The following is a 25,482-nucleotide window of genomic DNA, read 5'->3' as shown; positions in this document are numbered from 1 at the left end:
ACAAAACAAAAACTATGTTAAAATTTAAAATAAAACAAAAAATAACATTATTAAAGTATATTTACAATTGTTTATTTTATTTGATGGCCCTTTAAAGATATTTCAAATTTTCAATACCAACAACTAATGCCATATAAATGGTTATTAAATACATGGTGAAGAAGGCCAAAAATCTTGATGGCTGTGGTACGGGGCGGAAGGCATATACCAAGGTGTGTATAATACGAGCCACCGCTGCTACACGGAATAAATTACAGGCAATTGTGGGATTTGGATTGGTACAAATATACAGCAAAGCCATTGTGAAATAGGGTAGAATATTTTCCATGTCATTGCGATGGGCTCTGTAAAAAAAATAAATAATGTAAGTAATGTTTTGTATTTAAAGTGTTGTTTAATAATTGTTTACCTTCGTACTCTTTCAACATGTGGATCATTGAATGTAACTTCTATATTTTTAAAGAACAGATCCTCTTGGTTGGGGAATACCTAAAAATAAATGAATTGTAAAATAATATTACCCGTTCAAAAAAATTTTAAATAAGTTGTTTAACTTTTTAAAAATTTATAGAAAAAATAGTCTACCTTTTTGAGAAGACTGTGTGGCATTAGACCCAATATCTGTAAAATTTTGAAAACATTTTAACACCTTTGATTTCCAAATTTTGTTAATTTTAGTTTTGTTAGTTGAGCTTCTAAGGAATATTGCTTCAAGGAAGTACTATCACATGCTTTGAACGAGGATTTTTGAGGAGATTTGTTGAAGGACTATGAGAGGTTTTTGATATTATATTGAAGGATCATCATCAGTTATAAGATATTTAGATTTATATTATATTGGAATTTTGAACAATATTTTTCAAGGCTTAAGCGTGGATTTTTAAGTGATATTTTTCAAGGCCTAAGTCAATACTTTAACGTGGACTTTTAAAGAATATTATATTAGACCTAAGCGTGGATTTTTCAAGGTTTAGTGGTGCATCTTTAAATAATATTTTTCGAAGCCTAAGCGTGGATTTTTAAAGAATATGTTTAAGATCTAACGGGGGATTTTTAAAGAATATTTTTGAAGGCCTAATCTAGGGTTTTTAAAGAATGTTTTTGGATCTTTAAATAATATTTTTCGAAGCCTAAGCATGGATTTTTAAAGAATATTTTTGAAGGTCTAACCTAGGATGTTTAAAGAATTTTTTTCAATGCCTTAGGGTTTGTACATTTTTAAAGATCTAAGCTATTTAAACAATATTTTTAAGGGCCTAATTGTGAATATTAAAAAAATTAGGGCCTAATCGTGGATTTGAAAAAAAATTTTCAAGGCCTAAGCGTGGATTTTTAAGAAATATATTTAAGGGGAGCTATAAGTTAAGTGTGAATTTTTAAAGAACATTTTTCAAGATTTTTAAAAATATTTTTAAGAGGAACTATAAGGTCAATGAGCGTGCATTTTTAAAGAGTGGTTCTGGGGGAACGTTCAGACCAATGAGCGTGCATTTTTAAAGAGTATGTAGGTAAAGAATATTTTTCAAGGCTAAGCGTGAATTTTTAAAGAAATTATCAGGTCATTGAGGGCACATTTTTAAAGAGTAGCTCTTGGGGAAATTTCAGACAATGAGCATACATTTTTAAAGAGTAGTTTTCGGGGAACGTTCATACCATTAAGCGTAGATTTGCAAAGAATATTTTTCAATAAATTATATTCATATGGGACTGTATTTTGTATTTATTTATTTTTCGAGTAACTGTCAGAGCTTTAAGTGTGAATTGTTAAAGAGGTAATACAGAATCTGAGACCCTTTTTGAAACAAGTGACCAATCGCCTTGCAAAAATTGTTCCGAAAGTTCGAGGATCGCTTGTATAACATCCTTAAAATACATAATGATGAATAAACCAGTAAGGAAAGTAGTAAAGTCGGACGGGCCGACTATATGATACCCTTCACCACTATGGGTATATTTAACAGATGAATCCTAACAGACGTCGCATTTTTGAAGGACTACTAACATGAAAATGGATCCATACACATGCCATTCTGCAACCTATACTATATTATTCATTTGGTCAGATATAGAGTTGCTTCTTACAATAGGACAAAATTATGTAAATCAATTTAAAGCAAGTATCAATCCGGGTGACCGATTAGATAAACATGGGTAGTTTGGTGCTCTATATCGAAATCTACCGATTTCATAGGAACTTGTCACAGGTTAAGTTATACTAATTTCAGAATGTTTTGTGCATATCGAACACATTTTGAGTTATTCGTGCATCATGTACTTAAAATAGGGAGAAAATATATATAGTAGCTCTATTTAAATCTGAAACGATTTTAAAACTTTCCACGAGCAAGATTTTGTGTCAATCGGCTTAACTTTGGGACTTTGGTGCAACATTTAGTTAAAATCGGACGAAACTATATGGGAACTATATCTAAATCTGGACCGATTTTCAGAAAACTTAACACACATCATTCTGGACCTAATTCAGTAAACTTTACCATATTTCGTGCAAATTTAAAGAAGAAGACTTTTGTACACCATTTACATTAAATCGGTCGAAAATATATATGGGATCTATATCTAAATCTGTACCGATTTTCAGGAAACTTAACAAACGTCATTCACGACCTAATTGATTACACTATACCAAACTTCGTGCAAATCGAAAGGTATATAGGGACTCTGGTACACCATTTACATTAAATATTACGAAAATATATATATGGGAGCTATATCTTAATCTGGACCGATTTTCACGAAAATATATATGGGATCTAGACCGATTCACAGGAAACTTTGCACACAGCATTCTAGACCTAATTCATTACGCTATGCCAATTTCGTGCAAATTGAAAGATATATAGGGACTTTGGTACACCATTTACATATAATCGGACGGAAATGTATATGGGAGCTATATCTAAATCTGGACAAATTTTCACGAAATTTAACACACATCATTCTAGACCTAATTCATTACGCTACGCCTAATATCGTGAAAATCTTAGGAGATATTAGGACTTTTGTTCACCATTCACATTAAATCGGACGAAAATATATATGGGAGCTATATCTAAATCTGGAGCGATTCTCACGAAACTTAACACACATCATTCTAGACCTAATTCATTACGCTATGCCTAATTTCGTGGAAATCGTAGGATATATAGTGAATTTTGTGCACCATTCACATTAAATCGGACGAAAATATATATGGGTGCTATATCTAAGTTTGAACCGATTTTTCCCAATTTCAATCGGGTTTGCCCTTGGGCCAAATAAGTGACCTATGCCAAATTTCATCCAATTCGGATCATAAATGCGAACTGTACTTTGTTTACAATTTAACATAGACAGACGGGCGGACATGCCTAAATCGATTCTATGCATATTCTTAAAAGGAACCATGTGTCTAACTCGTTTCCTTTTGCCTGTTACAAACATATGACCAAAGACATAATACCCTGTACCACAGTGTGGTGAAGGGGTAACCCCTTTACCTTCCGAAATTTGTTTTAATTTAAAATAATAATTTAACTGACAACAGGTTTGTGTACGTCAATTCAATTGACGTATGTAAATCTTTGGAATATATAAGTAAATAAATTGTAACTTTATCAATATTACAAAGTATAATTTTGGTCATAATTTTGTTAGGGTTCTAAATGATACACAACATGTACAGTCTATTTAAAATACTAAATAATAATAATAATTAAATCGCATTTCCTATCTTACCTTATTACGGAAGCGTTGCAATGCTGTTAGCATCGACATCAATAGCATTTTGCCAACCAAGACGCTGGTCCATACCAGAAAACAACAAAAGACACGATTTTCAAGGTTTAACAGAGAGAATCCACCAGTCGGCGATTTGTTGTTGGGCATTGATGATGAGTCCATATTAAATTCTAAAACAAAAACAAATAAATAAATAAAACTTGTTTAATTTTAATGATGGGTTATAAAAATGCAACGTAATACAGTCGAGTACGGTTATAACGAACTCGTAGGGACCAAGTAAATTAGTTCGTTATATCCAAGGTAAGGCAAAATTAGAATGTTCAAATAAATAATATTTGGTGTAGAACGTATGCATTATATGACATTTGATCGGGTTATGATAATTTTTTTGTAAATAATATAGAAATTCTGGACTTGTATTTCATCAAAAACCTTTGGAGTATTGATATGTATTATTGTTGTTATTATTTGCTTTTTATTGAATCCTTTATATATACTATATATATTTTTGCCCCATAGAAATGAGAATATTTGAAGTTATGCTTAAGATCTTTGAAAAAAAAAAAACTATTCACAATGGGAGACGGATGTCTTGAAAATAGCATTCCAAAGTCTTAAGTTTTTATAGATTGTAGAACGAAACGTTTTTTTTTTGTAATTTCCTTGCAGGTTTTTTCTTTGTTAAAAAAATACCAAACACAGATATCTTTATTTTTGTTTATTTCAAAACAAATGTTCGGATCACTTCATTTCACAACAATGACGATGCACACAACTAACAACAACAATTATTAGCGCGGTATTTATTGAAACTACTTCATTTTCATATATTTTTCTTAGACAAAATAATGATGCATATTAATATTGATCTTGATTTTTTCAAATGTCAATGGTGTTTAGTGTAATTATTTTTTTAACGCTATACTTAATTGTAGCTTTTTTATTGAATATTGAACTATTAACAATTTAATATTAACCCTGCTCGTATGTGTTATTGTACAACTTACATTGATTAGAATGTATCAATTGAATACAAATTATTTTCCGATTTGATGTTACTTTGACAACGTTTAGAACTCGAATGTAAGATTTTTAGATAACTTTTATGGCTTTGAGCTCTATGTGAAAATTAAAGCTTTATCAACAAAAATCTCATACAATTTTATTTTCTGCATCGCTTTATGTTAGCAAACGTATGTATTGAGTTAGCTGAGACCAAAGGCAAAAGAGACAAAATAAATGCGTTTTCAAAAATGAAAAAATCGCATACAATTTTATTTTCTGCATCGCAAAGTGTTTGTTAATGTATTGCAGTAGGTGAGACCGGTTTGACTAAATTCGGAGAAGGATAGTGTTGGCCAATAGATGCTACTATGGTCTAAGTAAGCAGTTTGGAAACAAGGCCACCTCACGCCAGACCAAACTCACACTTAAGAAGACGTTGATACTACCCGTGCTGTTGTATGGATCTGAAGCATGGGTAATTGCGCAATCAGATGAGGCAGCTCTTGGTGTGTTTGAGAAAAAAATTCTCCGTAAGATCTACGGGTCGAACTGCGTCGAATGAAGCACGAACTTTACAATCTACCGGGACTATTTTTATTTTTCAAAATTCATATACAGTATAAATTCGATAATCCAGACCTCGCTAATCCGGATTATTCGGTAATCCGAACTGTATTTCACAACCCATTGCGTATCTTAAAATCCAGATTGATTAACTCTATTTGGCTCAAAAATCCGAATTATTTTTTATTAAAACCTTTGCAAATTTTAATGAAAATGGTACCTATTATGTTCAAAGTTCATATTTTTGCAATGAATAATATTATTATTTTAATAATAAATTAATATACATTAATTAATTAAATTAATATAAATTTAAAACATTAAAAAAAACTTGATAGTCCAGAAATCTCGATAATCCTGATTGGGGTCTGCAATCAATTATACGGATTACCGAGTTTTTTATAAATCGGATGATCAAGACCATAATATACGATGTTTTCCAACTGAGTTGGGACGTTTTAAAGAATGTTTCATTAAAAAAGCTTTTCAGTACGTATTAAATCAATATAGTTAGTTATAACATTCAAATTAACCATTTTTCCAAATTTTAACGACTTGTCATTTTTGATAAAAATAATTAAAATAAAAATTTGATTTTAAAATTTCAATCAGGTCTTTCAATAGATGACGCCATTAACATGTCATTGCCGGTGTTGCCAACTGTATCATTGTACTATAATAAAGTACTTGTGTATAGTTGAGCATACTTTTAGGCGCAAATAAAACAATATACGTACTTAAATAACTTCAATCATTTATGTTTTATTAATATAATGTAATGTTATTTTTTACAATTTATAACCAATTTTATTACAAATATTATCTTAAATATATGAATATATAAATAAGTATAGAAAAAATAGCTGAAAGAAAACTTATATTTTTTGCAAATTAAAAATTTGAGTTTATTTGAGTTTATTTTATGACTTACCGTATAGCTTTTGTGATTTCCAAATGATGTTCCATGCTTTTTTAAATACTATAAAAGAAAATATGATACTAAAAACCATTAGTTACATTAGAACATTTTACCGGGTTAACCTACTTTATGAGGATTTATTTGACATATATTGAAAGGAATTGACAATAGAAACCCACTGGGTTAACGAAATCTGGTTCAATGTAAACGTACTATTATATTCAGTTAAAAGTATTTTAAATAAGTCAAAGGCAAGTTCTTTTGTAAATATTTGAATTCAACGTTAACCATGTATTTACTTAGTCTTTTTAATTAATAATTTTTTTTAATTATCCCGTGGGCCCCAAATGGGTGAAATTAGAAATGGAGGTTATGAAGAAAATTAAATTGTTATTCACTTTTAACTCATTTAATGACACATCCTGTCAACTAAGTTTGGTCGTCTTCCAACTGTTTCTGCATTACTGAAGGATGAAATGATAAAATATTTACATGAAATGAAGTATTACACCATTCCATTAATTTAATTAAATAAATTTTGAAATAAATCCTCATAAGATTACTGAAATTTCACGTAATGGTGTAAAGGTTTATTTAAAATATCACGGACAATTGATCATAAAATTGTTCAAATTTTGTAAATAATTATTTATAAGCTAGACTTAATGTAATTTACAAATATAAAATTAGCGTTTTTCAATCAATATTAGTAAGTCACTGCCTAAAAGATAAATGGTAAGTAGATATTGGATATAAGCACATCTCATATAAGAAAAAATCGCATATGAGAAAGATTATAAAAAACACCGAGCCTTTTTAAATTTCATCAGTATAAATATTACTTCATATAAGAAAAACACTGATATAAGAAATATTTGTCAAACACCAAAGCTGACAAAGGTATTTGAAAACGTTTCATATAAGAAAATATGAACAATTATTGGCCAATTTATTAACATTAAAAATGAAAGAAAACAAAGAAAAATAAAAAACTTAAAAAGAATATTACTAGGTTGGGGAAAAATAAATCCATTATTTTTATATGAACTATAGGATTTTATTTAATATGCTTCAGAATGTCCGATTTGGGCCCAAAATACACCGATTTGTTGGCAATTTTAAGGTAACTTCTCAATGCCTCTCTCATAGAAGTCCTGCTCTCTATTTGCAAAAATCTCTAAAAGTAAGTACGCTTATAAGAAACAACTTTCTTATATCCGATTGTTCAAATTTTGTAAATAATTATTTATAAGCTAGACTTAATGTAATTTACAAATATAAAATTAGCGTTTTTCAATCAATATTAGTAAGTCACTGCCTAAAAGATAAATGGTAAGTAGATATTGGATATAAGCACATCTCATATAAGAAAAAATCGCATATGAGAAAGATTATAAAAAACACCGAGCCTTTTTACATTTCATCAGTATAAATATTACTTCATATAAGAAAAACGCGAATAAGAAAAACACTGATATAAGAAATATTTGTCAAACACCAAAGCTGACAAAGGTATTTGAAAACGTTTCATATAAGAAAATATGAACAAACTTAAAAAGAATATTACTAGGTTGGGGAAAAATAAATCCATTATTTTTATATGAACTATAGGATTTTATTTAATATGCTTCAGAATTTCCGATTTGGGCCCAAAATACACCGATTTGTTGACAATTTTAAGGTAACTTCTCAATGCCTCTCTCATAGAAGTCCTGCTCTCTATTTGCAAAAATCTCTAATAGTAAGTACGCTTATAAGAAACAACTTTCTTATATCCGATAATTCTATATAAAAAACGCATATAAGAAAGAAATCTCCGGCATTTTTGAGTTTCTTATATCCGATATCTACTGAATAATATTAAATAAACCATTATGTAAACTGTATTTTAATTTTGTCCTTCCGTTCTCAACACCTCAACATATTTATCTAAAAAATTTGATCAGAATAAACTATGCTGTTTTTTCATGTCCGCCTGTATATCCGTTGACATCACGATAATACATTGCTATTACATTGCACATACATTGCTACTAAATTTAGAATGTTTGATGATAACTTAGGGAAATATTTTGTTTTTTTTTATTTTATTCAAAAACAAAGTTTTTATTTTCGTTTTATTAAAAAAAAAATATTTAACAACTACTTTTCTGTTTAAAAAATATATTGCTTTTTAAAAACTTTTACAGACTTTAAAGGGAGACTTTTGTTTTATTATTAATTGTACTAAAACAATATATAACTAATATTTTTACAAAATATACAATTGTACAAACTTAACACTAATACATGCATATTCGAATATTATATTTAACAAAAACGATGTACGTATGTATAACAATTTATGTTAATATAACAGATTAAAAACTAAAAACAATTAGAAAAAATAAAGAAAACACAAAAAAAGTGTATAAAATTAAAAATAATAAGATGAGAAAGAACGAGAGAGTAAATAAATTACAAATGAAATAAATGTTTATAAGAAAACAACAAAGGAGATAACTATGACAAAAGGCGTATATTACAAAAATAGGATGTATTTTGAAATATACATATAAAGAGAGGGATTGAGAGTATACAAAATTGGGGGATTTTGTGTATTTGCTTCACTAATTCGCTCTTAAGTAAGTACACATCACAGTCAGGAAAATGACTGATGAATAAATATCAGCATTCCTTATTTTTTTAGCTTATTTTCTTTTTTCATTCCAATGAATTTTATTTCATATCTTCACTGTGATCGTAGGCCTCATTTGTAACACCATTGCTTTCCTGATCATGATGGTGATTATTGTCCATATTGTTGCTTTCGCCATTTGTCATTTTTGTTTTCGTTGTTGGTGCGGCGGGTAATTGTGGCATCTGTTCATTATTGGCTTTAATGGATTTATCACCAACTTCGGGATCTCCTTCTTCGGTGTGTTTTACATACTGATAACGCATTGCCAATAGCATAAAGATGAACATATCGATGATCATGAGACCGGCAAAGAGAGCAAATTCAGCAGCCTAAGAAAAAATGAAATAGAATGCAATGAAAAATTATTTTTTTGATCTGAACTGGTATAAATGTGACACATATTTGTCTTCTGAGTACAGAAGGACCTCACCAGGTCCTTTGCAGAGTGAGGGCGATGTTTATGAATTTTTGAGAGAGAAGACCACACAGGGTCTATTTTAAAGACCAATTTGTTAAGAATATATTTAGGGACCATATTTTTAAAGGGCTTTCCAACTATACAAGTGCGTGTTTTTTTAGGAATAGTTTTTAAAGAATATTTTTAAGTAATATACCATATATAATCGCGTGGTTTTTAAGCAAATATTCAAGGATCATTAGAACTATAAGCATCGATTTTTTAAAGATTATTTTTCAAGGACCATTAGTACTATATTTGTGGATTTTTTTAAGAACATTTTTCACAGGACCATATTTTTAAAGGGCTTTCCAACTATACAAGTGCGGGTTTTTAAAGAATAGTTTTTAAAGAATATTTTTAAGGAATATACCATATATAATCGCGAGGTTTTAAAGCACATCTTCAAGGATCGTTAGAACTATAAGCATCGATTTTTTAAAGATTATTTTTCAAGGACCATTTTTCACAGACTATCCGAGGCGTAAATTTGTTAAAGAATATTTTTTCCAGACCATCAGAGGCTTAGATTTTATAGAGAATATTTTTTCCAGGCCATCCGAGGCGTAGATTTTTTAAAGAATATTTTTTTCTCACACCATCCGCGGCGTAGATTTTTTAAAGAATATTTTTTTCTCACGCCATCCGAGGCGTAGATTTTTTAAAGAATATTTTTCTCACACCATTCGAGGCGTGGAGTTTTTAAAGAATTTTTTTTTCGCCCTATCCGAGGCGTAGGTTTGTTAAAGAATATTTTTCTCCAGAACATGGTGGTTTTTTGGGTTTTTCAAAAATATATGTCAAGGACAATTCAGCCAATATGGATCTACAAGCGTCTATAGCTTTTGAACTTTATTCAGATCTTTCAAATGTATACTATTTTTGCAGGCCTACGAAGGAGAGAAATTGTTCTCCATATCTACTATTACATAGAGTTCTGGAAGCTGAGAAAGCAGATCTTTTAAGGACGGAAGACCTTCTTCAGGTCTTTCATGATCAAACAAATATTCTATTGACCGAATACCCTCTTCAGAACGTCCATAGAAGATACCAAATTTTGCTTTGTTGAAAATACCCTTCTTAAGTCTTAAATAAAATGATGTCAGTCTTCATGTCTCTACAGATTTACTAAGAAGTGAAGCTTTTCCAGATATTTTTTAGACATGTGAGCTTCAAAAGTTTTTCTATGGACAGGACTTATACCTCCTCTTTATGTCATCAATAGACCAAAGTCCTCTTCTTAACCTAAACAGACTTTCTAAGAGGACAGAAGACCTCCAACAGGAATTTTACTTTTATTGTTCGAATAGATAATCTATTCCAACAATAGACCCTCTTCAGAACATCCATAGATGGAGAACCTACATATTCTATTGAGAGAACACCCTTTTTGAGTCTTTAATAGACCAAACATCTTCTTCAGATATTTTAATGGAAAGTATTTTATGAACCGAACAATTAAATTGTTTAAGTCGTCAATATACTGTAGTCATAGCCTTTACATACTTCTTAAGGAGGAAGACTTGATGTACTTTCTAAAAAAGTTAATTTTCCCTTGATATTTTAAAGGCAGGTGATCTTCATCAGGTCTTCTATAGACAGAATACGATTTTCAAATAATCTATGGAGTGGAAACCTACTGCAGTGTCCTTCTTCATTTCATCTATGGGCTGAATATACAGAGAACCCCACTTTATCATTTCAATATACCGAAGCCCCTCTTCATTCCCACGACGGAAGACTAGACTTGGTCTTTCAATTGAAGTGAATCTTCTCCAAAAGAATTTCATTAGATGTTATGGACACAAAAATTTCTATAGATATTGTATGTATAGAAAACCTTCGTCAGGTCAAAAGACAGAAGATCTTTTATTAATAATTTGCCTTCAAGGTATTTTTAGGGTTGCTATAGATAGTATCCCAGCTTTTCTACAGCTACAGTTATTCTAAAGACAGGTCGTATAAAGGTATTCTATGTATCTCTAGATATTCTGTGCACAAAAACCCAACTTCAGCTGAAATTTTTGGAAGTCTTAGAGGAGAAGAACCTTTTCAGGTCCCTATAGGCAGTATAACCTCATCCTTAGAACGGAGGACTTCTTAACTTATAGACAGGTGTCTTTTTTGGTGTTGGACACAGAAGGTCATATCATAGACTTCTGTAGACAAAATAACATCCTCTATAAATATAACACCTTCTTTAGGCCTTTAAAAACTGTCTTCTACTGGTATTTTATAGATAACGCCTTTTACAATTTTTCTGCTAACAGAAGGCCTTCTAAATGTCTTCTATAGACAAAGGAATCTCCCAACATCATCTACAAGAGAAGCTTACCAAACAAAGGTCTTCTAAAAGCTAAATTTAAATTTCTGAGCTTCTATAGGTAGAGAACCAACTTCTGTCAAAACTTCTAAACAAATATTTATACATACCTGAGATTCAAAGAATTTAAGTTCCGCTATGACAACGACCAACATATTACCAATGGCCACAGATAAAAGCCAGCAGGCCTGCAATACAGATTTCATGCTCTGAGGGGCTTGCGTAAATGAGAATTCCAGCCCAGTAATGGAGAACATAATTTCAGCAGCCGTAATGACAATGATTTGAGGCAACTGCCACATCATGTGGACGGAATTGGGTTCAGTTACCACATGTTGTTGATAATTCTACAAAACAAAGAAATTATTTAAAAATCTTTCTCAAATACTGAAAAATTCCAAATCTACTTACAAATCCTTCCTTGAAATTGCCATTAGCCATGATGACATAAACACCGCCAGCCCTTGCGGTCAAATTCATAACCACTTGATCGTTTAAGGTCAAAACCGCCTTGCCTCTTGCCACAGTTATTAATTGCGAGGTGTTGTAGGAAGCTAATGCTGTTGCAGTATGGGCAGCATCAATAAGTGTAAAATTACCCTGACCAGCAGGAATATTTAACATTACCCGAACCAAGGGGTTACCCAATTTCGGTTGTTCCGGACTATCCATAAATTCATGCATTCGATCATTGGCAATGAAATAGCTCACGGCCTTTCCTGGCATAACTTTCAACATATCTGATATACCAGGACATGCTGGATCCGAGGAGGAGGCATCAAAACGATATGAGGTAAGCATTGCGGTTTGGACCTCTTTTTCCATCCACAAACCCAAGGCGGGGACATGACTTTCATTGCTCATATCACTGACGGGGAATTCGGTTAAGAATTTATAATCACATGGCATGCCATTGTAAATTCTCAGCTGCGATGTTGTTGGGCCAGGCACCACGGGTGCAACGGCTTCCAATTTCAGTTCCACAAAGGCGGACAGTAAAAATGCTCCAGCAGCCAATAATCCACCCAATGTTAACTTTTGCAAGGGTCTGCGAATACCGACCATTGACAGCAATGGATAAACGACATAATCGAACAATGGAATAAAGGCCAAAATCAGCAAAGGATTGATGACTTGCATTTGATCGGGCTTAATAAAGAAACCAAAAATTTCACCATCCATACGTGTGGCTTGGAATGTCCAACGGGAACCTTGTTGATCGAACAGAGCCCAGAAAACAGGGAAAGGCAAGAATAACACCAAAATCTTCAGCAATGTTTTTACATCGGAAACCATTTTCGAGCCCACCGCTGGTTCAGCATAATCCAACCAATGATTTCTTGGTTTTGTTTTGCGTTCTCTTCTCCAGCCACCGATGGCTTGGCTAATGCAACGTGAAACTCCCAAAATCATATTACCTGCAGGAGGTTTCATGATGTACAATTTCTTGCCCGCGACAAAAATTACAACGGACAATAACATAAGAACGGCAGGAACACCAAAGGCCAAGGAGAAACAATCGTTATCACCAAAACAATGGACATCTTCACGTAGAATTGGTGTCACCGAGGTGGAGATCATCGACCCGGCATTAATGGCAAAATAGAAGAGGGAGAAAAATGTGGCCAATTGTTTTTCTTGTTCGGGTAAACGAAATTGGTCACCACCAAATGCCGATACACAAGGTTTTATGCCACCTGTGCCAATGGCTATGAGGACCAGACCCAATATTGTTACAGCTCTGAAAGAATAATATGAAATAATTTAGAAAACACAATTGAATGAAATTTTGGTTTACTTACTGTACTGGTAGCTGTAACACTGGTACGGCACCCAAGGCCATTATAACACCACCAATGGCATAAACAATGGACAAATTCAGAATTGTCTTAAATTTGCCCAGCCAACTGTCAGCAACTATGGCGCCCACCAGGGGACACAAATACACCAACATTGTAAATACATGAAACAGAACTGTCGACGTGTCATCATCGTATTGCAGTTTACTGGTCAGATATAGAACCAAGATGGCTGTAAAGAAAGACAGATTGGAAAATTTATCAGTAAATTATTTAATTTTTATTTCATTATTTTTTGAGGTATATTATAATTAATAACCTATCATCTCACATGTAGGTATGATTTTACTTTCATTGAAATTCCTCTTTTAATGAAAAATTTCCTCAAAGATGAACAACATTTTTAACTCTCAATATGGAGAATTGTTCTGATATAAAAAAATAAGAAATATTAACAGCCTGTTTTTGTAAAATTCCCATGGTACAATTATAAAAGGTAACAGCAAATCCCAGCTGATTTGATTCCAACGTTATACTAGTGTCAATATGAATTTGACAAATTATGTTTTTAAAAATCACCCAACAGGAAAATTGGGAACGCATACAATTTAAAATTGTTCTTTATTAAATGTGCTCCTGTATTCAATTTACTCAATCTGCCTGCTGGGAAAGTTTGAGGAAGCAAATCTTTCTTCAAGGAATAACTCGCTATTCCCAGCATTTTCATATGTGTTACACATATATATGGCAATGGCTCAATTATAGGAAAGATGTGGAATAGATAGAAATATAAATTTTATAGATTTTCATTCATGTTTTTCAATTTTTATTTTGAGGATTCGAAAATATTTCCTTTTCAAAATAAAAATAATTTGATGATAATTTGTTTGTTTATTTACATTTTTCTGTCAAATGAGTTGACACTAGTAGAACTTACAAAAACAAATTTCCATGTGGTTGTTGTATCGTTTTTTGTACAACAACACTTGCTGTTACCTTCTATTATTATACCATGTAAAATTCCAAACCAAGGTGTATTTAATAAGGTGTAAGTGACAATCATATGGTTTTCAACTTTTTTCTTTATTGTTTGTAAAGTAAATTGTCAAAAATATTTGTCAACGTTTCATTTCGATTTAAAATGTTGTCTTTTGTTTTCGATTACTATTTTTTATTAATAAAAGAGCGATAATAATGAATTTATAGGGACGGAATATTTGTTAATGCCCCAAGTGACGACAAGGAAGCGTGAGCTTAAATCAGTTCTAAATCCGGCCGCTGATTTGTTCCACATATTTGCCGCAAGTACAACGTGGGTTCCAGATTGCAAATATACATATGTATATGTGTGTTCTTATGATCGATTTAATACCAAAAGGAGATTGTTAAAGAAAAAGAAATCAGCCCCTAAATCCCCTGTTTCCCTCAAAATCAAGGAAATGGTGTTATATAGTTTGTATTAGAATTTGTCCATTAGTTTTCAACAAACGCCTGGCTAAATACATTTTTTTTACAATTTAAAATGAGATTCTGTTGCGTAGTATATTGATAGATTGCATACGGGTTTGTGGTGTTTGACCGAGGATTTATGTCCTACCAAGAAGCCACTTCTTCGAAAATTATATTTTAATTTAAAATATAAGCAAAATCCCCAAGGAACCAAGGCTTACATGTGGGACACTTTTCAAAATTATTCGACCTGAAGAAATGTATAATTGTTTTTATTTACTTTTGTCAAAACCTATTTGTCAGCATGACAATTTAATTTCTATAACAACAATGTTGTTTTTGTAAAATGTTTGTTGTTGTATCTGATGTATACACCTTATTAAATACACCTTGTTCCAAACGAACGAATTAGAGTGACTTACGACCAAACTCATTGGTTTTGAAAAATATGTCATTTATTTTTGTTTTGAATCAGAAAACCTTTATAAACATAAATAAAGGTTTGGTCGTATGTCACTCGAATTCGATCGTTTGGAATTTTACTAAAACAGGCTGTAAAACCAGTGAGCGGAGCAGTATAGTCAGACAGGGCCGACCATAACTTTTTGTAGTTTATTATTCTGAGCATGGACAATATTTCGCGATATTTGCATCCTCTTGACCGAATAGAGGTCAACAAATATTACTAATATGTTCGGCTTTCAATTGTGGCCTATAGATCGACTAGGAAAAACAAAAGAAAATAATATATAATAATATCATCACCGAAAATGATATGCGTTGTCCTTGACTATAGTTGGATCCTCATGAAAAATTTCAAAGCGATCAGCGCTTTATTTCCGCCCTGTGTGGTAATGGGTTACAAAATAATACATGAATACCTGTAAATATTTAAGTGCAACTCCCACATTCGTGTATATATGACAATATAATTGGTATCAATTTAAAGGTCAACCACTCTTCGTGGATATACTATCAACTTCTCGGGCCTATATCATTCAGGAGCAAATATATAATCCCAGAATAAAAATGTTGTAATTTTTTTCGGATTTTCTGAAAACAGACGGCCTTATACAGTCCTTCTTTAGGCAGCTGCACCTATCACCCAGAACACCTTATACAGAAAAACATTCTTATTTTGATTTTCTAATGACTAAATTTTAATTTTCTGGACATCAACAGGCAGAAGTACAACATGGGTCTTCAATAGACCCATGATCTAGCAAACAGAGGACTTTCTTCGTGGACAAGAGTCCATTTTGGATATTCTGCAAAGAGAAGACGCTATACAGATATTCTATAGACGGACGAGATCTTACATACATGGGATTCTAAGAATTTAAGTTCCTCTCTACATTCGGTATGGACACAATAACTTTTATATGTCATATGTACAGAAGAAGATCTTTATGGCATTTTTTTGACGGGGGACCTTGGTTGTAGACAAGCATCCTTTTTCGGAATTCTGCTAACCTAAGGCTCTATACAAGTATTAAATAGACGGTAAACCCCTAAAACTATGTCTTGATTTAGATTAGGCGAGTATACTTGCGGCAAGTCTTTGTTTGTAGGAGAGAGGGGCAAGGGGAATAGAAATGAAAAAAAATTGCTCGTACCGACAATTTTCTGGCAATTCGTTTTGTGTATTTCGTATTTGTTGACATTTTATATAGATTTAAATGTGAAAAAACAACAAATAGAAAAATATTTTGGAAACCGAATTGCCTTGTATAAACGCATGAAGCAAGTTCAAAAGAGAACGACAAGAATTGCCGCAAGTAAACTCGTCTAATCTAAATCAAGACTATGTAGGCCTTTTATAAACGAACATTATTTTACTTCTAACAGCCCTACCTAAAATTCAACTAGCTCGTTCGACGTTTTTCACCACAAAAGTAGAACACATGTATTTATATGAATGTTAACGAAATACGTCGAGCGTACAAAATTTAAAGTTGACAAATTTCAACTTTGACAGAACGTATTCTTTGTTTTTTTCTTTTATTGAAAATAAAAACAAAACATTCAGAAAATATGAAATTTCGAATGTGAACATAAAATATTTGGATTACTTTAATAAATTTTCGATTTTGTTTTGCGGTTTCTATTATTCGCTTGAAGATATGGTTTCGACGTATTTGGGTAATACGGCCGTACAAAACATTTTGCAAAAGTGGGGAAGTTGAATTTTTCTGTACGCTCCGTTGAATTTTAGGTAACGTTGTAAAGAGTAAATTCTAATTTATGGGCTTCACCACATAAAAAATCAACTGCCGATTCCTCTGTGGATTTTCTATAGACAGAATATCTTCTTTTTTATGCCTTCTTAAGATGTTTTGTTCTTTTGACTATGCGTGCCCTTATTTAGGTCTCTTATAGAAGGAAGATAGGATATCATCTACGAGACAGATGATTTTCAACGGCTTTTCTATAAAAAGGAGATCTTCTTTCTGGACAGGGATCCCTTTGTGGGCATCAGAGGATTCATCTCTTTGTACAAACCCACCTTTATTATGGCACCAATTTTATTACAACACCACCAGTAGTTCGAAAGTTAAGCCACAAAACCCAGAACATTCTTTTTTACTTTCGACATTTCAATCTATTGCTTCAATAGATGACGCTTTGTTATGAAATAGCTCTGCTAAAATGTAGTTCAAAACTTATGCAAAAAGAACCAGAACTTTACATTATTTATTTTCGTCATTCGGTCGCCAAATTGTAAGGTCTTTAGGGAGAAATCAAGGTATGGTAAAATTGAAATGTCATACCTCCCCTTAACTAAATAGAAAAGCCTCAGATCCTCTGAACACAGAAAATTTTATCGTTTTGTGGAGGAAATACATCCCTTAGTTATTCGGAAAACACGATATTCTATAGACATGATATTCTGGCCATAAAATGATCCGAAATCGAATCTGACCCCTATAACATCGACATTGGCGTCTAGGATTAATAAAATATTGAAACAGGGAGACTATTTGAAACAAAAGACCTTTCTGTAAGAGATTGAAATAACTAACTACACATCGGACGGATTATGCGGAAAACATACGAATATTGACGTCTTGTCTTTAAATATCCTATGTAATATCATTTCTTTATGAACATTAAATTTACCAGCAATATATATATATATACATATATACTCCTAGGATGTTCAGTACTTAAAATCGGATGTATAGGTCATGTTTTGACATAGCTCACCCATATGTATATACCTGTTGGTAATATATTTACTTTAATATTCATTGTAAGTCCATGTTTTGACACAACCCCACATAAGGTATTCCAAAAGCAATTTAATATTCTAACAGCATTTTAAAGTTACATTATGCAGACAAACAACACGGAAATGAATAACAAAAAATATGTTTTAAATACTTACTTCGCATGCCATAATAATTGAAACGTTCACAGAACTCATTGCTGATAATAAAACCCACCGACTTGGGATATTTTACCGGCTGCAAATAAAGAAAGACAAAAAGAAGAAAAAAAAACACAATTAATGATTAATATTATTTGGCATTCCATCACGTTCCATTAAAGTAAAATGCTACAACAAACTTGAGTTTATAAACTAAAGAAACGAGAAATGTCATTCCGACGACAATGCAATGCAATTGATGAAGCGAGTTGGGAAAATAAGAAAAAAATGTATTTTCTTCAAAACAATGTAAGAAATTTCATTACAAGTGATTTGAGTCGATTTGTTGTGGCAATCTGTCAGATTGAATAGCTGTTTCTTCGTTTTTTTTATCTCTCAGCATATGGCTCTTAATTGAATACTCAGATAATTATTCTCATGTTGTTGTCATTTTCTGTGTATGTCTGTTTGTGCGGTAAACAAAAAGCAACAGACAAACATAACTTGGTAGCATAACTCCCAAGCAGCAACAACAACGGCAACAATAGCCAAACAAGTATCAATCAAATCTTATGTGACACACAAAAATACAACAAGTGAGAGTTTGTCGCAAAAAATAATACTCGAGACTGAATAGAACAGGTTTTCAAATAAGACACATTTTCAGTATACACTTTTGTTTAATAAAATATTAGTTTATGATGTCGACGACGATAGCCGACGATAATGAGTTTTTCAATGGATTTTTTTTTATTGTTTAAAATCTTTTTTCAGTTTTTAACAAACAATTTGCAAATATTTAATAACTACACTCAAAAAATTGTGAAAGAATGGAAGATCCATGAAAAATTTTGATCGCTTGTCGATTTATGTAGGACTTCACGCCTATGGCTCAGTACTATTCATTAAAAATTTAGATCTGTAGTTCGGATAGTTCTTGAGAGGGGTAGACTTTATGATACCCTGCATAACTTTGGGTATAAACAATATATGATCCTTAGATTTTTATTGTAGCCTACATTATAAGTTTACAATGTACTGCATTTCGCATTTACCCAGTGGTAAAGTAGGTTAACCCGGTAAAAAGTTCTTATGTAAATGCGGTTTTAATATAGAGTATTCCGATTTAAGCCAAGCTTCAACAATGTTCCTCTGTCGATTCGACAGGCGTATCATCTTTTATAGAACCATTCACATGATTTCATCAAAATATGAAACCGGACCAAATACTCCACTATTTACATCAAATTGGTAAAAGATATATTTGGGAGCTGTATCAAATATGGACCAATTTGCACAGTACTTAATACACGTCATTATTTTTTAGATTAATTTGCAAAATTTGTTGGTAATTGGACAAACTCTGAGTAGTTAATGCACCATTTAGATGAATTTGGCCAAAAATATATTAGTTTGGGGAAAAAGAAATCCATTAGGCCGGTCGTTGAAAATGCCGATAAAATCGGAGAATTTATCAAACATCGCCCTGGCGTTAAAACCGGCCATTAAACTGTTTTAAACCATTTACACAAAGCAGGATTTAAAATGAAGCTCGATGTTTGGGTGCCACACCAATTAACAGAAAAAATAGGATGAATCGAATTTTCATATGCGAAGCATTGGTCAAACGGAACGGAAGATTGAGCCATTTCTTAAAGGGATGGTGATTGGAGATGAGAAATGGATCATATACGATAACCCTAAGCGGAAACAATCGTGGTCAAAGAGCGGTGAAGCACCTCAAACGGCGTCCAAACCAGGACTAATGGCCGGAAGGTTCTGCTATGCGTTTGTGTGGGACTGGAAGGGAATTATTTTTTATGAGTTGCTTCCATATGTCCAAACGCTAAATTCTGATCTCTACTGTCAACAACTGGACCGTTTGAAGAATAATTGACCAGAAACGGCCAGAATTGGCCAATAGGACAGGTGTCGTGTTACATCAGGACAACGCTAGGCCACACACATCTACAGTGACTAGCCGGAAACTTCTGGAGCTTGGTTGAGAAGATTTAATGCATCCTCCATACAGTCCGGACTTGGCACAAAGCGATTATAATCATTTTTTACATTGCAAATTTTTTTAATGATAAAAAAATTTGTATCTAACAGCCTGTTTTTGTAAATGTAAAATGTCTATTCGTTCGTCGAAAAAACGAACGATTACTCATTTTGGTTTTCGCAAACAAATTACCGGTTGTAGTGAGTGAGAAATAGGAAAGAGCTTTTGGTATTCGTATTTTTTTGGTTTTTGTTATACAAAACGGTGCGTTATTTACGAACAAAAATGTCAAAAACAAACGAAGAGAAAATACCATTCGTTTAAAAAAAATAATAAAGAAAACTATTTGTTCATTACAATTTGTGTGTTGTTAGTGAAAAGAACGCAACAAATATGGAAAATACTGATGAAATATATAAGAAGAAATGGTTTGTAAAAAATTATATATCCCTATGAAATGTAAAAAATTATATTGAATTGTTTGAACCCCTAGCAACAAAAGGACAACGATTGCCCAATTCCAAAAATTGGTTGATCTCATGGAACTTTACCCACAATTAGCAACTGGCCGTCCTGTTTTCGGATCCAATAAATTTGAAGTGGATAACAAGTGGAATAATGTAGCTGTATCATTAAATGCCATAGGTATTCTCCTTTGGGGAATATTTTGCTTTTCTTTATAATTAAAATTAATTGCAATCGTACCAAACATTTTGAATTTTCTATTTTGACACTTTTTATGTAAAAAAAAAACTGTTTGTAAACAATAAACAGAGTTACCCTCATTTTGCAATAATTCTATTGGAAAATTTGCAACAAGATACCAAAAGAAACACTTTGGCACTAATGGTTAAAAACGAATGAAAAGGCTCAATCGTTTCTAGACGAAAGCTTTTACAATTATTACAAAAACCAAATTTTCGACGTATACGTTTTAATACGAACGATACGTGTGACTGCCGGAACAAATTACAAAAACAGGCTGTAAGAAGGATTGTGAAAATCGACTACTAAAGTTTTTTGCAAATAGAGAGCAGGAGAGAGGCGTTATGAAGTTACATTAAAAATGGCATATTTGGCCCAAATCGGACATTCCGAATCTTGTTAAAAAAGTCATATATTTCATATAAAAATAATGGTTTTGTTTTTCCCCAACCTAATATACAGAAGCTATATCTACTTCTGAACTGATTACAACAAATATTTATATACGTCATTCTAGTACAATTTGGTAGGCTGAGCAAAATTTCGTCTCAACATTTCGTATCAATACAACAAAGGTAGGGTCTATGGTGCATATATAAAGTAAAAGTCATTCTATGTATACTGTAGCCTGTCCCAGGTGATGGTGGCTGCCATCTATCGGTGTCTAGAATTTTATATGGGTTTGGGTCCTTGCTTATTTAGTTTGACCTTAATCTCCTGTCATTTCTGTATTTATCTTATTCTCGTACGTTAATATTGGCCTCTGTTTAGAAATACTTTCCATAAGAAAATATTTTTAAAAATTCCCTTTATGGGTAAAATAGTGGTTTATAAAACCCGCTTTAAAAATTCCCCTTTATTGATGGAATAATGCTGAGAATATATTCCCATAGTCCTTTAGATAATATTATATATATATATATATATATATATTCTTTAAAAAAATCCATGCCTATGCATCTAATATTACTTCATAAAATATTCTTTAAAATATTCTTCAAAAAGTCCACACCTAATTCTCTGATAGTCGTTCATAAAATATTCTATAAAAGTCCACGCCTATGTCTCTAATAGTCCTTCATAAAATATTATTTAAAAAATCCACGCCTATGTCTCTAATAGTCCTTCATAAAATATTTTTAAAAAATCCACGCCTAAGGCTCTGATAGTCTTTCATAAAATTTTCTTAAAAAAAAATTCACGCCAATGACCCTTATATTAAAAAAATTCACGCCTATGGCTCTAATAATCCTTCATAAAATATTCTCTAAAAAACCAACGCCCATTACTCTTATATTAAAAAATCCACTCCTATTAATATATAAAAAATCTACGCCTATGGCTCCAATAGTTCTTCGTAAAATATACTTTAAAAATCCACGACTATAGATCTGATAGACCTTCATAAAATATTCTTTAAAATCTAATCCTATGGCCCTATATTTTGTATGAATTTAAAACATCTCCACCACGTGGTGAGTTATCATAAAATACTAATAGCCGATTTAAAATCGAATACATTTATGTATGTATATTTAAATTATTTGAATTATGGTATTTTTTTTGCATATATGAATATGCGAATGACACAGCAAAAACAGAATAACAAAATGCGAAACTAGTCAAGGTCTTAAACTTTAGTTCGGAGTTAACTGATTTAGAACCAGTAACAGTATATCATTTGTAGAATGTAGAACAAATCCCACGCCACATACTTAGCCAGCATTTTTTATTTATATTCAAGCAGAAAAATATTGACAGAGTTTTTTCTATTAAACACATGTCTATTTTGGGGACGTTTTCAATACAATAGTTCGTTTTATGTTAGGAATTTTATGCGATTTGAATATAAAAACAACTACTGAGGTGACAAAATCCAATATCAAGTGACATTGTGTGTATGTCATGATCATAAACCAACACCGCATAATGGTGGATTGTGACGTTGTATCGCAATTGAATTAATTTTACACGCATTATGGAGTACATACACGTAAATGTCAGCTGATATTGAACTTCAGTTTAATTTTATTTTTGCAAAGCCATTTAGGCATCAAATGGTATTGAACTTCAAAACAAACACATACATACGTTTTTTTGTTCATAAACAAATAAGACACACATTGACTTTTTAATTAGAAAAATAAAACATTTGTTTGACAAATTTAATTTGGGATTTAGGAAGATTTACCTCAATGTCATCGTTAATTGTATTTTTTTTGTGATTAATTAGCCATATTCATGACATAGACAGACACTTGTTGTGGGTGGGTGATTTTTGCTTTAGGCCTTTATTTGGACACAATACATTTTTTTAATTTTAATATTTATACAAAATAGTTAAAAGATAAATTATTATTGGTATTAATACTTTTTTTGCAGTTATCATTCAGTTATGGTATAGAGAATTGTTTTGGTTATGGTTTTAACCAAACATGGACTATGCATATATTAATTGGTCAAGGACATTCCGAAAAATAATTGGCCGTATAAAAAATAAATTATATAACCTGCTGATTTTTTTTTTTTGGAAATATTGATTTTGGTGATTAATAAAAGTGGCTTAAATAATATTTTTCCCAATGTCTGATTAGACCAGTAAGTGTGGATTTATAATGAAAATTTGAAGAAAGGACAATCGTACCATAAAGCAAGAATTTTTTAAGTTTATTTTCTGAAGGACTATCAGTGTCATAAGCGTAATATATTTACAAAGGATTTTTTAAAAAGATCTTTAATGGAGGAGCATCAGTTCCAAATGCATTTCATTTTTATGAATGTTTACTCAAGGACAACATATGTCGTAAACGGATTTTTTTTTAAGTTTTTTTCTTGTCGAGGACTACAAGTGTGATGAGCGTGAATTTTTTCGGCAGATGGCTGTATTGATAGATTTCTCGTAAAGTATCGATCAAAAATATTCAGATTTATGTTAGTTAGAAGGGTGGCATTTCACAGTAAAAACCAGCAAGGAAAGTTCATAAGTCGGATTTCGTCGACTATATGATACCCCTCACCAATATGGCTACATACAAGAGATGATAATGTGTACAATATCCTGTTGATAGAAGCCACATAGCATCATTCCATTCTGAAATCTATAAAAATATTAAATATCAATCGGTCAGAATGGAATTTTTGGTGTAAGATTTGTATGAAATCCGGAATACCTTATATGAAAGATATATGTAAATTTGAACCGATTTCAACAGACATTAAACTGGACATTATTCTGTACTCTGTGCAACATTTTGTCTAATTCGGACCAATATTGCGAGTTAAGTGTCCCATTTACACAATGTGGTGAAGGGTATAAAAATTGCTGTTTTTTTGTTTGGTACATTCAGTTGTGAGCTACAGGGTGTTAAAAGTGGAAGTGAACATAGAGAACATTTGGTACATTTTACGGTTTTTCTTTGACAAAGGGGAAAATGCAAGCCAAGCGGCTGACACTGTGATTGGTGTTTATGGTTCCGATACTGCAACAGCCAATTATGTGAAATTTTGGTATCGTTGATCGATGTTGACCAGCATCTCAGCAGTCGTAACATCGCCCAGGAGCTAAAAATCGACCATAAACTGTTTTAAACTATTTAAAATTGGCCTAAAACAGCCAAAATCGACCAGGACAATGCTAGGTCACACACATCTCCAGTGACTCGTCAGAAACTTCGGGAGCTTGGTTGGGAAGTCTGGACTTGGCACCAAGCGAGGACTTCTATGATAGAGGCATTATGAAGTTACCTTTAAAATGGCAAAAATCATACAACAAAACGGTGCATATTTGGCCCAAATCGGACATTCCGAAGCATGTTACATAAAGTCCGATAGTCCATAATTAAATAATGGATTTCTTTTTCCCCAAAATATTAAAAAAAATATGACTCTGATAGTCCTTCAAAGCCCATTCCGAAAAAGTTCACAGTATTTTTTTTAGAAAATTTTCTTAAATATCCACGCATACTACAATGATAGTCATTCATAAAAGTTTCTTAAAAATCCATGCTTATGACTCTAATTGTGCTTAAGAGAAAAAAAAACAATGCATATGCCTCTTTAAATCCTTCATAAAATATTCATAGAAATCCAATCTAATATCTAACATCATTCATAAAATCTTCGTGAACAAATCAGAGGGTTCATAAAAATATTATTTTATAAACACACCCTGAAAATTTTAAGTCTTTCAAAATTGCTCTTTAAAAAAGTTGATGGTATTTAAAAATATATTTTTATAAAATCTATTCTTGATAAATAATTAACACATTATTTTAAAAATTCGTGAAAAATCAAACTTACGCCTCTGATGGTCATTCATAAAATATTTTTTTAAAATTCACGCCTATGGTTCAGATAGTTCTACATAAATCGCTCCTGTAGAGTCCACGCTTGTGGCTCTTATAGTTCTTCAGAAAATATTCTTAAAATATATATTATTCTTTTATAATACATTCTCTAAAACTTCATG

The 25,482-nt window shown here is 31.9% G+C and overlaps 2 protein-coding genes across 2 annotated transcripts in view; both read right to left on the bottom strand.

The window, feature by feature from the left end:
• Positions 1-90: 90 nt before the first annotated feature.
• LOC133332289 (microsomal glutathione S-transferase 1) lies at positions 91-3,886 on the bottom strand. Its single transcript, XM_061540690.1, has 3 exons — positions 3,736-3,886; positions 410-489; positions 91-344 (listed from the first exon to the last, which is right to left on the bottom strand). Exons 1-3 carry the CDS (start codon positions 3,883-3,885, stop codon positions 92-94), a joined length of 483 nt encoding a protein of 160 aa, XP_061396674.1. The 5' UTR covers position 3,886; the 3' UTR covers position 91.
• A 5,061-nt stretch (positions 3,887-8,947) lies between these two features.
• LOC133332296 (peptide transporter family 1) overlaps positions 8,948-25,482 on the bottom strand; it is a 41,580-nt gene continuing 25,045 nt past the window's right edge. The window contains exons 2-6 of the mRNA XM_061540699.1: positions 18,326-18,404; positions 13,492-13,720; positions 12,101-13,430; positions 11,800-12,036; positions 8,948-9,238 (exon numbers count right to left, since the gene is read on the bottom strand). Of these exons, the coding sequence (XP_061396683.1) occupies positions 8,948-9,238; positions 11,800-12,036; positions 12,101-13,430; positions 13,492-13,720; positions 18,326-18,404 (2,166 nt within the window). The remainder of the gene's footprint in view (positions 9,239-11,799; positions 12,037-12,100; positions 13,431-13,491; positions 13,721-18,325; positions 18,405-25,482) is intronic.

This window comes from Musca vetustissima, unplaced genomic scaffold (genome assembly GCF_032173495.1).
Source record: "Musca vetustissima isolate MV318-11 ecotype Yass unplaced genomic scaffold, APGP_CSIRO_Mvet_v1 utg5888, whole genome shotgun sequence".
Lineage (NCBI taxonomy): Eukaryota > Metazoa > Arthropoda > Insecta > Diptera > Muscidae > Musca > Musca vetustissima.
The sequence above is the reverse complement of the archived record's forward strand: the minus strand, read 5'-3'. Positions and strand labels throughout refer to the sequence as shown.